Below are 16,619 nucleotides of genomic sequence, written 5' to 3' on the forward strand. Positions count from 1 at the left end.
GTTCTCTGCTCAGCAGATTTCTGGGCAGGAAAGCTAGTGTTCAAAAAAGTGCAACGAAAACAGAAATTGCTGGCGAAACTCAGCAGGTCCGGCAGCACCAGCAGGAAGAAAGCAGAGTTAGTGTTTTGAGTCCAGTAACTCTTCATCAGAACTCTTTTATTCAAAGAATTACAGCTGGCATTCTGGGGACTGGTTGCTGGGGAGGGAATATATAACAGAGTATAACAGCTGAGAGTGAAGGAGAAGCAGGATGTCCAGAGGAGCGACCGTAGACAAGGAGACCATTCTTGTTATAACTGGACTGGGGTTTGGGTTCCTATTTAAACTTAACATCCAGTCCAACTTTCTCCATCTTGCAGTTGTGATGATGATGGTGGAAGTCTGAAAATACTTTCCCATCCATATATGCACAAAGGTTTGCCCAATGATAGGCAGAACAAAACATGAACCCTGGCAATCTAAAGAAACAGAAATTGGTATAAACGGATGCCAGATCAATCATTGGAAAAAAATAAATTGGTTTGAGCACCGGCTTACATGCAAATACCCTTTGGGTGATCTGTTACTAGGAGAAAGTGAGGACTGCAGATAGCGCATATTTCTAATGAAGAGCTTATGCTCGAAACATCAATTCTCCTGTTCCTCAGATGCTGCCTGACCGGCTGTGCTTTTCCAGCACCACACTTTTTGACTCTGATCTGTTACCACTCAACATGCAGTTCAGATCGTGCAGAAATTCAACAATCAGTTGTATACTTACAGCATGGTCCTTTTCCAACTGCTTTTCTTCAGTATGAAGTTGTTGCCTTTTCAATTTCAATGACATTTCCTGGAAACAGTTCAAATCTCAAAGTTAACTGCCTGGTTTTATTAATTCAAAATTTGAGGACATAGCTGTATTTGTCCCACAAACAGCTGTCAACTATGGGCTGCTTTGGCTACTGCTGATATTCAAGGGCTGATTAATTTCTGATGAAGGGCTTATTCCTGATGAAGGGCTTATGCCTGAAACATCGATTCTCCCACCTGACCTGCTGTGCTTTTCCAGCACCACACTCTCGACTACTGCTGATATTCAATATGTTTCAACAATGCAGTGCAGCAATTGACAAAGGTTCATTCTCGATGTATATACGAAGATTAGGGTATCCCATTCATTGTTATCTTTTGAAAGCTTAAATGCAAAAGGTATTGGAAAGTTATTTTAATAAATAGCAGAAAGATGCTGAAACAGCCCCCTGATTTGGTTGAAAATTAGTCATGGAGACCACAGAGCCCTAAGACATTGGAGCAGAAAATAGGCCATTCAGCTCTACTATTCAATAAGATCAAGGCTGATCTGATAATCTTCAACAGCTCTTTCCTGCCTTTTCTCCATATCCCTTCATTCCTTTACTGATTAAAGATTTGTCTATCTCAGCCTTGAATATAATTTTAATGACACAACTTTTAATTAATTCTGCAGTAAAGAATTCCACAAATTCACTAACCTCTGAGATAAGAAATTCCTCACCTGCTGTTTTAAATAGGTGACTTCTTACTTTAAGATGATGTTCTCTGAACCTAGACTCTCCCACAAACAAAACCTCCCTGTATCTACCATTCAACCTTCCAAAGAACATTATATGTATCAATAAGGTCAAATCACATTCTTCTAAACTCCAATGCATACAGAACTTAATGAACAGGATGGCACGGTGGCTAAGTGGTTAGCACTGCTGCCTCACAGTGCCAGGGACCCAGGTCTGATTCCATCCTCAGGCAACTGGCTGTGTGTAGTTTGCACATTCTTCCCATGTCTGCATGCAGTTCCTCCGGGTGCTCTGGTTTCCTCCCACAGTACAAAGATATGCAGGCTAGGTGGATTGGCCATAGGAAATGCAGGGTTACTGGGATAGGGTAGCAGGGTGGGTTTCGATGGGATGTTCTTTGGAGGGTTGGCGTGGACTCAGTGGGCCAAATGGCCTGCTTCCACACTGTAGGGATTCCATGAACTTTGTTCAGACAGTCTCCATTGCCTAACCTCTTCCTAACCTTTTGGTGCTGCGGTCTTCTGTCCTCTTCTCCATTTAAATAATGTGCTTTCTGCAAAGTACACAACCTCACATTTTCCTACATTATATCTTATCTATTGAAGTTTTGACCACTTAACCTCTCTATATCCATAAGCCCATAAGACACAGGAGCAGAAATTAGACCACTCAGCCCATTGAGTCTGCTCCGCCATTCAATCATGGTTGATAAGTTCCTCAACCCCATTCTCCTGCTTTCTCCTCATAACCCTTGATCCCCTTGATACTCAAGAACCTATCCATCTCAGTCCTAAATATACTCAATGACCTGGCCTCCACAGCCTTCTGTGACAATGAATTCCATATATTCACCACTCTCTGGCTGAAGAAGTTTCTCCTTATCTCCATTTACTCTAAGGCTATGCCCTCTGGTATGTCTCTCTTACCAATAGAAACATCTTCCCAACATCTACTCTGTCCAGGCCATTCTGTATTCCATATGTGTTAATTAGAGCCCCCTTAATCCTTCTGAACTCCTTTGAGTAAAATCCCAAAGTCCTCAAGTGTTCCTCATATGTTAAGCTTTTCATTCTTGGGACCATTCTCGTCAACCTCGTCTCAACATGCTCCCAGGGCCAGTACATCCTTCCTGAGATATGGGGTTCAAAACTGCACATAATACTCCTAATGTAGTCTGACCAGAGCCTTATAGACCCTCAGAAGTACATCCCTGATTTTATATTCAAGTTCTCTCAAAATAAATACCATCATTGCATTTGCCTTCCTAACTACTGACTCAACCTGAAAGTTTACCTTGACAGAATCTTGGATGAAAACAACCAAGTCTCTTTGCACTTCAGACTTCTGAATTTTCTTCCCATTTAGAAAATACTCTATGCCTCTATTCATCTTACTAAAGTGCATGACCTCACACTTTCCAATGTTGTACTCCACCTGCCACTTCTTTGCCCACTCTCCTAACCTGTCCAAATTCTTCTGCAGCCTCCCTGCCTCCTCAATGCTACCTGTTCCCCTGCCTATCTTTGCATCGTCTGCAAACTTTGCCAGAATGCCCTCAGTTCCTTCATCCAGATCATTAATATATAAAGTGAAAAGCTGTGGCTCAACACTGGGTCTTGCGGAACACCACTTGTCACTGGCTACCATCCTGAGAAGGACCCTTTCATCCCCACTCTCTGCTTTCTGCCAGACAGCCAAGCTCCTATCCATGCTAGCCTCCAACAAGGCCTTGCCTCCAACACCCCGGGCCCTTACCTTACTCAGTAGCCTCCTATGTGTCAACTTGTCAAAGGCCTTCTTGAAATCCAGGTAGATAACATTCATTGACCCTCCTAGGTCCAACCTGCTGATTACTTCCTCAAAGAATTCTGGCAGATTTGTCAGGCGTGAGCTCCCCCTGATGAAACCATGCTGACTTTGCCCTATTTTGCCATACACTTCCAAGTATTCAGAAATCTCACCCTTCACAATGGATTCCATTGTGATCTTATCCACAACCAAGATTAGGCTAATTGGTCTGTAATTGTCTGTCTTTTGCCTTACTCCCTCTTAAAACAGGGGTGGTCAAGTTAGCAATTTTCTCGTCCTCTAGTCCCCTCCTTGATTCTACTGATTCCTGAAAGATCACTATTAATGCCTCCGCTATCTCTTCAGCTATCTCCCTCAGAAGTCTGGGGTGTAGTACATCTGGTCCAGGTGACTTATCCACCTTCAGGCCATTCAGTTTTTCTAGTACCTTCTCCTTGGTGATGGCCACCATACTCCCCTCTGCCCCTCACTCGCTTGAATTTTGGAATAATACTCGTGTTTTCCACCATGAAGACTGACATGAAGTAATTATTCAGTTCCTCAGCCATTTGCTTGTTCCTCGCTACTATCTCTCCAGTGTCATTTTCCAGGGGTCAATGTCCACTTTTGCCTTTTTTTTCTCCTTCATATATTGAAAGAAACTCTTACAGTCTTCCTTTATATCACTGGCTAGCTTCCCCTCATATTTAAACTTCTCCCTCCTTAGTTCTTTTTTTGTTGCCCTCTGTTGGTCTTTGTAAGCTTCTCAATCCTCTGGATTTCCCATTGGCCTTCACCACATTATGGGTTTTCTCTTTTGCTTTTATACTATCCCTGACTTCCCTAGTCAGCCATGGTTGCCTCATCCTCCCTGTGCCAAGCTTCGTTTTCCTCGGGATGAATCTCTGCTGTGTCTCCTGAGTTACTCCCAGAAACTCCTGCCAGTGCGGTTCAACTGTCTTTCCTGCTAGGCTCCTCTTCCGGTCAATTCCTCTGTAGACTCTTTGTGTCATTGTCATCAGTTGCTTTCCATTAATTTGTGTGTCATCAGCAAACTTGGCTATCGTACATTCACTTCCCTGATCCAAATCATGAATATATATTATAAATAATTGATCTCTATGATATCCCACTAGTCACAGCTTGCCATTTAGAAAATGCATCCCTTATCCCAAATTTTCACCTTCTGTATGTAAGCAAATCCTCCTGTGTCCATGCAATATACAACCCCCAACATCATGGTTCTTATCTTATTAAGTAGCCTTACATGTAGTACCTTATTGAACACATGCTGAACATCTAAATATAAGGCCATAAGAAATAGGAACAGAAGTAGGCTGTTTGACCCCTTGAGCCTGCTCATGATCATATTTTCCTCACATCATCCACTTTCCTGCCCTTTCCCCATAATCTTTGATTCTCCCTACTGTTCAAGAATCTATATGCCTATTTCAGCCTTGAGGGAAGAAATTCCTCCGCATCTGGGTTTTAAATTGGCATCCCTTAGTTCTGAGGTTACGCAATCTGGTCCTGGACTCTCCCATGAGGGGAAACATCCTCTCAGCATTTACCATGTCAAGTCCCTTAAGAATCATTCATGCTTCAATGAGGTCAACTCTCATGCTTCTAAACTTCAGTGAGGAGAATCCCCACCTGTTCAGCCTTTGCTCATAAGACAATCCTTCCATAGTGGGATAATCTTAGTGAATCTCCTCTGAAATGCGATCTTCCCTTAGATAAGACCAAAGCTGCTTGCAGTACTCCAGATATGGTCTCACCAGCATCTTGTACATTTGCAGTAAGATTTCCCTACTCTTACTTTCAACCCTCTAGAAATAAAGGCCAATATTCCATTTGCCTTTCTGATTAGCTGCTGTACTTCTGTGCTAACTTTCTGTGTTTTGTGCACAAGTACTCCCAAGTCACTTTGTGTTGCAGCTTTCTGCAGTTTTCTCTAGTTAAATAATAATCTGCCCTTTTGTTCTTGCTTCCAAAATGAACAGCTTCACACTTTCTACTTCATATCACAGCTACTGGTCCTCTTGCATCCACTCTGGTTGAGACTTCGTTGAAAATTATTTCTTTATCTTTCATACATTCCCCCCTTCATTTTCCGTGATTCCACCTGTCTCTGAAACACTTTGGCCTTACACTTATTACAGACCTTGTCGCTCTCATCTTTTTTCCACAAATATATTTTGCTGATTTTTTACTTGCTTTAAAGCTATTCATCTCTGACACCTTCATGTTCTGATTAAAGGTAATTGACCTGAAACATTAATATTTTCTTTCCCCACAGATACACTGTGCACTTCCAGCATTTTCTGTTTTTTTAATTTCTGAAATAGATACAAATTATTTCTTGCACATGAATTAGGAAAAGACATGCCTCCTTTTTTTTGCAAAATCCTAGTTATTAGATTACTTACAGTGTGGAAACAGGCCCTTCGGCCCAACAAGTCCACACCGACCCACCGAAGCGTACCCACCCAGACCCATTCCCCTACATTTACCCCTTCACCTAACACTATGGGCAATTTAGCATGGCCAATTCACCTAACCTGCACATTTTTGAATTGTGGGAGGAAACCGGAGCACCCGGAGGAAACCCACGCAGACACGGGGAGAACGTGCAAACTCCAGAGAGTCGCCTGAGGCGGGAATTGAACCCGGGTCTCTGGCGCTGTGAGGCAGCAGTGCTAACCACTGTGCCACCCATTCTAAAAGTAACCCACCCAAACCTCTACAATTACCCCTGACTAATGCACCTAACCTGCACATCTTTGGACTGTGGGAGGAAGCCCACATAGACACAGGGAGAATATGCAAACTCCACACAGACAATTGCCGCGGCTGGAATCGAACCCAGGTCCCTGGTACTGTGAAGCAGCAGTCTAACCACTGAGCCACCATGCTGCCCAGAACACACTATACTTTATGACTCATTGATGGCCCCATGAATTTGTAATGGTTATTACAAATAACAGGTAAAGCCTTGTTTTGGTTTTTTTGAAACAAATGGTTGGTAATATGGCTTCGAGATTAAGAAACCGCCACGCTGAGACTGAACTGGTTTGTTTTTTACTATGTTTTCCTTTTCTGCTTTGCTCAGCCCTGGGTGTCTAACTTACCTCGTTCTGCAGCAGATTGGACTTTGCTTTTAGATCCTTGATTCTCATCTCCAGCTGTTCCTCAGCCTCCTGAACTTTCAATTCCTGCAGATGCATGAATAAGTCAGAAAACGTGTTACTTATATAACTCGAGCATAAACAGATTTTCTACTGTTCAACTGTTAAGTTTTGTCCACCTTTAGAACTCTCCTCTAAGTAGGAAAATTTAGGTAATGGGAAATCCTTACTAAATGGACATCAGTTAAAGGGCAGTTATAAAGATTATAAAGCTTCAGCTCAAGGTCAATGAATAGCTTTCCTATTTTGGAATTGTTTCACACCCACAACAAAGTGTGGCACTTTAAGTGTAGTGTAAACAGCAGGGACTTTCCCATGGTAATGGAAAACGACTTTTATGGCAAAAGGCAATGTGAAATTCAAGATGCTATGAAAAGCTTCTATACAATGGTGGGAGAGAAAAAAAAATATAAAAGAGCTTTGCGACAGGTATTCCTACAAATCTGTGGGATGTCTTTCAGAGAAAACAGACTCATGCAATAATTACGAAACAGGATTTTAAAATTCAACACAGAGAAAGCCAAGAGACTGCTTGCCCCAGATGGTATCCAACTTCTCAAGTGTTATTGGAACTGTACTCAGCCAGGAAAGTGGGGAGCCTTCCTTTACACTTGTGACTTGTGTCTGGTAGACAATTTGGGGCATCTGAAGGTGAGTTGTACACTTGATGTCTCTCACCTGTTCTTGTGACTGCAGTATTTATATGGCTGGTCCAGTTCAACTTCTGGTCAATGGTGTCCAACATCTGCATTATTTTTGTGTTGATACTATGACTTTAAGAGGTATATTTTGCTCTTTTTTTAAATGAGAAAAAGTGGAGAGAGAGACAACAGGGCGATGTGCTCAAAGTCAATAAAGCAAACAGCTTGTGAGGCTTTGTTTTTTTTAAAAGTTGGAACAATAGAAGCAGCCTAAGTGGATAGGGTCAAGGTCCCAGAACCTGGACCTTTAGTTTTAACTGTTAGCAGTTGCTGGGTTTTTGAAGCTGGATGTGGAAGCTCTTCTTCTGTCTCTGTTCCAGCTCAAGGCTGGGATTCTCTTCTTGCTGCTCGAATTGCACCTGAGATAATCTATTTTACTGAATTTGCCTTTGTCGAGGGTGTGTTTATGGGATGTTACTACACTGGAATAGTTAATTAGCAGGGAAAAAATGAGGACTGCAGGTGCTGGAGATCAGAGTCAAAAAATGTAGCAATCACATTCCTGATGAAGAACGTCGACTCTCCTGCTCCTCGGATGCTGCCTGACCGGCTCTGCTTTTCCAGCACCACATTTTTTGGCATAGTCAATTAGCAGTAGTTTTGAAATGCTTAGTAAAATATCTATTTATAAATAGTTACACGTAAATCAATTTTTAAAATTTTATTTTTATGTTTTCTCTATTTTAACTGTAGTGCAAAGACAAAGTGTGTTTTATTGTAAGTTGAGTAGTTTGACCAATTGAATTGCATCTGGAATGCAACGCCTTAGACTTACCTTTAAAATAAGAAAAAGTTAAGGTCTTGGCTGTCTTCTTAATATATTTCGAGGAGGTTTGGTTCAGTCTGTACTTTGCCTTTGTATATTTTCAGCAGTTATTTTTAATTGGAAGATAGAAGCTAAATGGGTCTGAAGAGTTGGGACAGCGAAAAAATGTTCCCTGCTAAAATCTATGAACCAAAGAGCACTAATTTCTTTTGGCAGTGGGTCACAATTGTACCAGTCTTCAAGGAAGCCCCCAGGATCCCAGATGACTGCACAGTGGACAGTTTCTTAAAATTTTGGGTGAAGAAGTAATTTGAATAATTATTCAGTGTTAATAAGTCCTATATGTAATTGTTTATTTTGCTGTAAAATCATTGGTTGAGAAATCATGCATGGCCGCAGTTGCAGTGGCAGACTCAATTCTCCTAAATGTTGTCTCCAGAACTCTGTTCCTGGCACAGCATTGGAAAGTTTAGATCCCTGAAGTTTATTGACATTGCAACTGCACTGTTAATAAAGTTGGAATATTGATATGCATTCCAAAGGAATGATCTCTCTCTTAAGTAAGACAGTATTGCCAGGACATATTCGGACTTGCCAATTAGTTACTTAAAAAGTGCCTAAAACAACTAAATCTAGTTGATGCAAAGTGCACAGGAATTACTCCACCTTCTCTGGCGATGTTGTGTGGGTCAATGTTCACTTGGTTCCTGCAGATGGTAATGGTATTTTGAGGACTTAATGAGAGGAATGTACTGACCTCCAGGAGAGCCTCCAAATCGCCTTGAACATATCTGCATATTTTGCACCTTATAATCCAAAACGATTTGGCAAATCATTGCACACAGCTGTTGTTTCACTTACTTTCTCTCTGTGTGATTTTCTTAACTCATCAAGATGCTGTTCCAATTCCTGACGAAGCTCCGATAGTTCACGCTCATGGAACTGAGTTAATCGTTCATGTTCTTCCTGTAATTGCTTCAGGAGTCTATCTCTCTGCTGCCTCTCCTAACAATGGTAATCAATGAATACATTGATCAGGACAAGCAAAGTGATGGATGTGGAAATATGGTGTCTGAATGCAAGAGTCTTTTTCATTTCAATTTTTATGTAGAGAAATAAAATGGATTGGAGTACAACTAAATGGGATCATGGTGAATTAAATCAAATCTGATGGCTATTCTTTGGCTGCTTGCAGCATCTTTAATCAGGCAACTATTTACTGTGAACAACTGTATACTCCCCTCCTGTCAGCACAGACATGGAGAAATGTAAGAATTAGCGAATGAAATAAGGCCAACTTTATGATCCCAACATCTATGTGAAGCTTTACTCTTAATCGAAGTAGCTAAACTTCAAATCGTGAAAATCTTAAATATTTTAAAATCTAGATGGGAATTACAGTAGCAAGCTGAAAGGTGAAATTCTGCTTAGCTCACCTCTTCTTCATACTTCTCCCTAATTCTCTCCATGGTTTGTTTATGTTCTTGTTTAATTTGTTCCATTTTCCATTCATGATCTTTCTCGACTTCCTCTCGTTTGTCTTGCAGTAAATCACTCAACTACAAACAACAATAACACAATTTAACTCATTTACTGCCAGTAATCCTTCATTACTGATGTGTGATGAGATGGAATGTACAGAAAGATTTACAGGTATGTACAGAACTAAACGGTGCCCAACATCAGGTTTAATACAGTTCTTTTAAATAATAAAATCAATGTAAAACTATGGAAGAAAGTGCATCAATGCAGAAGCATGTTTTGATGAGTTATCAGAAAAGTCTAAATGTTAGCAAAGCATAAATGTGCATGTAATGACACCTTCTAATGTGGTTGTTGGGCAAAGGAGTGGATAGTGAGATACTAATTTACATATCCAGTCATTAGTTTTGCAGGAAGAGTCTTGGATCAGAGCTGTCCAGTGTTTTGCCTGATGTTCGAAAGACCTTCCTTCCACCTCCATATGGAAGTGCCTGGGGCATACTTGCAGCTTGTTGCCTTCCTAAAGGAATAGGACAATGTAACTGGCCAGGTCTCAGAACCTTTGGGCTGTAATCTTAATCGGTCTCAGTTGGAATACATGGAGTATTTGGACAAGCATTTTCATTTCAAGTGCTTGTCCTGTCACATTGAATCCTGCAGCACAGAATATGGCCCATTGTGCTGCACTGGCCTTTGATGGAGCCACCCAATCCAGCTCCACAGCCCAGACTTTTCCCATATCTAGATGTCATGTGGTCAAACTACCCTATTTGATTACGCTGTTTCATGGTGGTACCAGGGAGCAGGGAAAGAAGTGATATACAGTAAGGGACATAATTATGGAAATTAGTCATTTCATTATAGAGGTTGCTCAACTATTTAAAGCAGATGATTTTCTGATTACGTGCCAGTAGCCCTCCCAGGTAAGTGCTGGGAGGATGAAGTTTTCTGGATGGTAGCAGCAATCAGGATTGATTAGATTCCCCATAGTATGGAAACAGGCCCTTCGGCGCAATAAGTCTACACTGACCCACTAAACAGAATCCAACCAGATCCATTCCCCTACCCTATATTTACCCCTGACTAATGCACCTAACACTATGGGCCATTTAGCATGGCCAATTCACTTGGGACCTGCACATCTTTGGATTGTTGTGGAGCAGGACAGATGTTCCTTCTGCTCGTGGCTTCATGTCAACTGTACAACAGCAACATGACTTGCCTTTTTGGAATCAGTTACTTGTTGGACCATGTCTAAACCCGGAGTGATTGAGCTGCCTAGTCTGCTCAGAACAGACCAACTTTGAGAAACCAACTAAAGCAGGTCTTAGGCCTCTGGTTTGAGGCTTGTAAGGGTCCCAAGATCCATTTAAGTGCCCTTTCCAGATACCTAAAAAAATTACCTCACCCTTTCTTTATGTGCCATTGAATATTTATGAATAGATTCTACACCTGAAAGCTGTCTACTTTCTACTGCATGGTCTCTATTCAACCAGTTGAGCTTATAGTAGAAAGTGAGGACTGCAGACACTGAAGATCAGAGTCGAGAGTGTGGTGCTGGTAAAGCACAAGAGGTCAGGCAGCATCTGAGGCTCCTTGGGTGCTGCCTGATCTGCTGTACTTTTCCAGCACCACACTCTAGACTAGTTGAGCTTATACCCTATAATTGTCCAAAATCAATGACGCTTTGATAAGTGGGGTTGTAAAATAGGGTGAAGTGGTTCTATGTTTTACTTTGGAGTTTCTTCAGCCTGTACTCTGTGGATGTCTGGCATTTCACTAGGAGTTCTAAGGCCAGCACAAATAGGAGGAGATGAGGCAATTTCTGTTTGGTTCCATGATGCAGAGCCACAAAGCCATATTCACGCATCCAGTGTTAAGGATGAATGTAACATTTGACTCACTTCTTGAAAATACTTCATAGGCTACTGCCTTGAACATCACAAGAAAGAAAATCTATTTGATCTATAAAATGCATTTTCAGTGCTTTGAAAGAGGGGAAAGGTGCAGCGCAACTCACAGAATGGCCACTATGTGAGACAGGTCTGTATATAGCCTAATTGGTCTGCAAGACTAGTCCTGAAGGACATGGCCCAATTCTTATTAATTAATCTTTAAAATCCAGCAAGATGCAAATGAATCTGCAGCTACACAACACACTTACTAGAATTCCACAGGGGCTGCAGAGATCAATTTGTTATTACACAATGGCAGTCAATTGTCCAAAAATTGCATAACCACACAAAGTCTGTACAATTTTATGGTTTTTTTTTTAAAAGAGCATTTTCAGGGACTTTTTTATACTTAAAATTCCTGCGAAAAATATTCAAATGCATTATCAAATGTTATAAGTCCTTTCCAGAGGAGTTCAGAGAACACATGGCTGCTGACCTCTCGCTCATAGTCTGCAATTTGTTGCACTTTCTTCTGTACTTTCTGAAGGTCTCGCTGTAGCTGGGCTTCCTCATTATTGTGGGCATCGGCCATCTGTTTCCGAAGATTAGAAAGTAGCTTGGAACAGAAGCAGAAATGAATAGTTTAAACACTAGAGTAATGACGTAACTGGTTAGCTTTGTTAAATCTTCAATTTGGTCTCGTGTTGATCGTCGGGCCCTGAATATTCAAATAGAGCTCTATGAGCAATGGACATCTTTCTTTGGAGGGTCAATACTGATGCATTTTGTTTTTACTGAATGCAATTGCGAATGAGGGAGATCACTCCTCAATATTGATAGTATTTTACTGGTCATCTGACACTTAGCAAATTATGAATGCAAATGTTCCATTGCCTCTCCGTCAATGATATTTTGCTCTGCACTCTCTTAACATGTCCTAATAGATTCTCCCAGTGTATCTCATTTCGACAATGCATGAGGATAACATAAATGGTTTGGAGGAACAAGTCGATCCCAAAAAAGTGGAAGTTGAATTAACATTACTGGCATTGGAAGATGACTTCACTTTAATAATACATGCGAACAGTTAATGTCAGATCAACTTTGCTATACCATGAGCATCACCAAACCTTCCAAAATAATTTGTTTGAACTCATCAATTTTCACAGTGAAATCAAAAATAATTGGTCATATCACAGAATAATCAAAAGGAAGAACTTGTTAGAGATAATGGTAATTTATTTATAGTCTAATTCTCACACTTCCATCAATTTCTGTTGCATCAGCTGTAAAATACATCAGACAAATGGTTTACTGCACATCCTTTATACAGAATCAACCGAATTTGCATAGAATCAGAATGTTCTGCACAAACTAGTCTATACTGCACTTTAAATTCCTTACAAGCCTCAGCCAACTTTAATGCAGCATTTCACACAGCCATCATATCCTGATATTCCCTTCCATCTCTTGTGTGCACTGAACCTTCTCTTAACTGTGACTTTGTCTATATTATGTAGCAATAATTGTCCCCTTAACTCCACTACTTGAATGAACTATCACAGAAGAGGAGTTGAGGCCTGGAGCAGAGCAGCTATGATCTTATAGAAAGGCAGGGCAGGCTTGAGGGGCTGAATGGTCTATTCTTGCTCCTACTTTTTATGATTTTCTGTTTATAGTAGGCAATACAGCAGGTGATTTATACACAGCAAGTCCCCATAAACAGCAATGTAATAATGACTAGTTTTAGATGTTGGCCTCAGTTTAACACCACATCTAAAAGCCAGCAACTCGAACAATGCACCACTCCCTCAGTACTGTACTGAAGTGTTTGACTCGATTTTGCATTCAAGTATCTAGAGTGGAACCTGAACCCACAAACTAGTTAGTGGTAAGATCTACAACTTAAGCACAGTTGAAAAGTTGCATCATTTATATAAGAACAGTTTTGAAGAAGAGTCAAAATCGGACTTGAAACATTAACTTTGTTTCTCTCTCCACAGATGCTGCCAGAGCTGCTGAGTTTCACCAGCATTTTCTGTTTTTGTTGATATTATATATAAAAATAATTTAGAATCTGGAAAGATACAGTAATCAGCAGGAGCACAATTTACAGTGCACTGGGCATTAATTGCTGCATTCTGACTTCATCTGTGGCTTTCTGAGAATGTGCTGAGTAGAAAGGTTATCTGCATCCCATGGGAGTGGGACGGGGGTGAGGGCTAATGTGGGATATTTTGTTAGCCTAGACAAATCTGATGCGCATCCACCCACCCGTTCTAAAATAAGCACAGGGATAGATAGGATTGACTTTCTCATCAAATTGACAAGTGGGACAAGAAGCACCAAAAAAGACTGAAAAATGTAGGCCTTTAGATAAGGTAGCTCCGCAGAGTTGTACAAACAGAAGAGTGTACAAAAAAAAATCATCATTAACAAGTGCAGAAACACTCAAGTTTGGAGAACTCATTTCGCAAAGTCTGTGATGTACACTGAGTACTAACAGCTCGTGTGCTCATTATTTTTGATGCACCATGGGGTGTCCCTCCATCTGGTCACCCTGGGGTTTAATTCTTATGTCATTTGAAGTACAGCAGAACTTGGACCAGGATAAAGTAAAGAATCATGTGGAGAGATTCCTCTTCGCTTGTGTAAAACAGATTTTCTGATTCAATTAACCCCCCCCCACCATCAGCTGCCCTAGCGTTGTGAATTGGATTCTGTCTATGGAAAGAAATATATCCTTTTTCTTTTATAACTCACTTCTTGATGTTTTTCCTCAGTTGTTGTTTTCAGTCCTTGAAGGTCACTACTGTGTTTGTTCTTTAGCTCCTCCAGCTCCTGCAGGGGAAATAAAGTTATAATATATAAACAAGTAGCTGAAAAGAAAATTCCACCCAGTGTATATATATAAACAGTTATAAAACACTGCACAAAGCATGCCTTAAGTGAATATGCCACGATAGTGATTATGCTACTACTGTTGACTTGAATAATGATTATGCTTTCCCACAGATTATAGCTGTGAATGTCTGTAGACATTTCAAACCTTTAATTCCAGCACGTGCTTTCTTTTAAAAAATGGACGTACAATGGACTGCTGATGGAAATTCAGTGGGTTGTCTGGACAGAAATTCTGGAATGTCACACCTATACAGAGCTAGTAAAACTACAAATAGGAGATCAAGAAAGGAATAGAAATGTCCTGGGATCTGGTTGCAACAACAGATATTGAAAATGATCAGTTGACAGCATCCAGTTGGGATGGAATCCTGGACTAAACATTTGAATAAGGCTTGGATTTTGCAGAAAACCAAATACTCTTTTTGTTTTATTTATTCATTAATCTGGGCATTAACAGCTAGGCCAACATTTATTGTCCATTCCTAAGTGCCTTGAGTGCAGTTAAGAGGTGACCACGTTATAGTGGGTCTGCAGTTATATGTAGTACAGACCAGGTAAAGGACATTAGCAAACCAGATGGGTTTTACCAACAACTGACAACAGATTCAAGGTCATCATTAGACGCTTAATTACAGATGTTTATTGAAATCAAATTTTACCATCTATCATGGTTGGATTCATACTTGGATTCCCAGAACATTCTCTGGGTCTCTGGATTAACAGTCCAGCGATAATACCACTAGGCCATTGCCTCCCCTAATTTCGACAAAAATTTCAACACTAAATCTTTGTACATCGATGCATTAAACCATGAGAGTACTGTACGTTAGCAGAAAATCTTTTCGGTACCCCGTGTTGTAACCATTCCATAACAAGCTGCTTGCAGCACGGTCTGTAACTTTTGCCTATAGATTGAAATGTTCAATCGTTTTTCATGAGCATTCACAGAAGTGGTACAACTCTGGACGAAATTGCAATGAATGTTCTACTAATCAAACCCATGCTCTAGGTACAGGACAATACTTCTGAGGTATTGCATTATCCAACTGAAACAAGATAAAGTCATTGCAAGCTCCAAACAAGAAGGATATAAACACTAAAGGACACAAAGGAAATCAGCCTCATTTTGATGTATTTTCCCAAAGTTAGAATTAGCTTTGAGGATTATTCCATTCTCAAAGCAACTATCTCTATCAACTTGAAGTTCATGTGAAAATACTGTGGTTGGTAAGAAAACATTTATTAATTATTCTGAAAAAAATTGGATCATAAAACTATAACCACAATCTCAATCTACCACCTTGAATTAATGACTTTAATAGTCAACACTTTGGTAAATAGTGTCATTTTTCAATTAATTTTAGAAGAACCTGTTTTTCTTTCTTGGATGGCAGTCTTTCTTCCAAATTAACATAGGCACTCAGCATTCAGGGACACAGTAAGTGATATCACATAAAAACCGAAAGAACTGCAGATGCTGTAAATCAAAAATTAAAACAGAAACTGCTGGAAAAGCTCAACAGGTCTGGCAGCATCTGTGGAGAGAAATCAGAGTTAACCTTTTGGGTCGAGCGACCCTTCTTCAGAACACTCGGGTCACTGGACCCAACTTTGATTTCTCTCCACAGATGCTGTCACATCTGTTGAGCTTTTCTAATGCTATCATAAGTTCAGCAGCATTGATTCTTTTTTGTTAGCATCAGATATTCAAGGTCAGTTCAACAAATTTGGAGACAAGAACTGAGGCCTACCTCTGTTATTTCTTTTTCTAACTGTTCCCTCAGCTCATTAAGAGCGTTCTCTTTCTTCTTTTCCAGAGCAACTTTCTCTTTATTCAAGATTTCATCTGCCTCCTTCTTCATCTGCTCCAGAACAGCACATTTTTTGGCTTCCAAATTTTGCTGTTCGGTAGCCTGCTGTGATCTCAATTCATCTCTAAGTTGTTGTAGTGTAGCCTCATTCTCTGCCCTGGAATATTGAAAATAAAGGCATTCTAACCAGCATTAAATCAATATCTTCGAAGGCCACCAAGGTTATTACCCAACCACTGTTCACTTGTCACTTTGATCAGCATACGGTTAGTTCTTCTATAACACGATGCTTGCGTTCGCATGCCACCCTGTGTTAGAGAAAAATCGTGTTTGGTAGTTAGGGATTCAGTGATGTTAATGCCACGGAACATCAAGATTCAATGATTAGATTCTATGTCATTGAACAAGGTCATTGTCTGGCATCTGTGTGGTACGAATGTTACATGTCACGTGTCAACCTAAAGTATTACCCAGGTCTGGCTGCATGCGGAATTTTGAGAAGGCTTGATTGGTGCTGAGCATTGTACAGTCATCAGTGAAAATCCTGAATCC

General features: G+C 40.5%; 1 protein-coding gene across 14 annotated transcripts in view; it reads right to left on the reverse strand.

The window, feature by feature from the left end:
* Window positions 1-16,619, reverse strand: part of LOC140494195 (centrosomal protein of 164 kDa-like) — a 209,979-nt gene that overhangs the window by 25,849 nt on the left and 167,511 nt on the right. For all 14 annotated transcript variants that reach the window (XM_072593326.1, XM_072593325.1, XM_072593324.1 and 11 more), the window contains 7 exons: window positions 16,008-16,224; window positions 14,116-14,193; window positions 11,849-11,968; window positions 9,412-9,534; window positions 8,837-8,980; window positions 6,452-6,535; window positions 761-829 (listed from right to left, as the gene is read on the reverse strand). In XM_072593326.1, the coding sequence (XP_072449427.1) occupies window positions 761-829; window positions 6,452-6,535; window positions 8,837-8,980; window positions 9,412-9,534; window positions 11,849-11,968; window positions 14,116-14,193; window positions 16,008-16,224 (835 nt within the window). The remainder of the gene's footprint in view (window positions 1-760; window positions 830-6,451; window positions 6,536-8,836; window positions 8,981-9,411; window positions 9,535-11,848; window positions 11,969-14,115; window positions 14,194-16,007; window positions 16,225-16,619) is intronic.

Source organism: Chiloscyllium punctatum, chromosome 23 (genome assembly GCF_047496795.1).
Source record: "Chiloscyllium punctatum isolate Juve2018m chromosome 23, sChiPun1.3, whole genome shotgun sequence".
NCBI classification, from domain to species: Eukaryota; Metazoa; Chordata; class Chondrichthyes; order Orectolobiformes; family Hemiscylliidae; genus Chiloscyllium; species Chiloscyllium punctatum.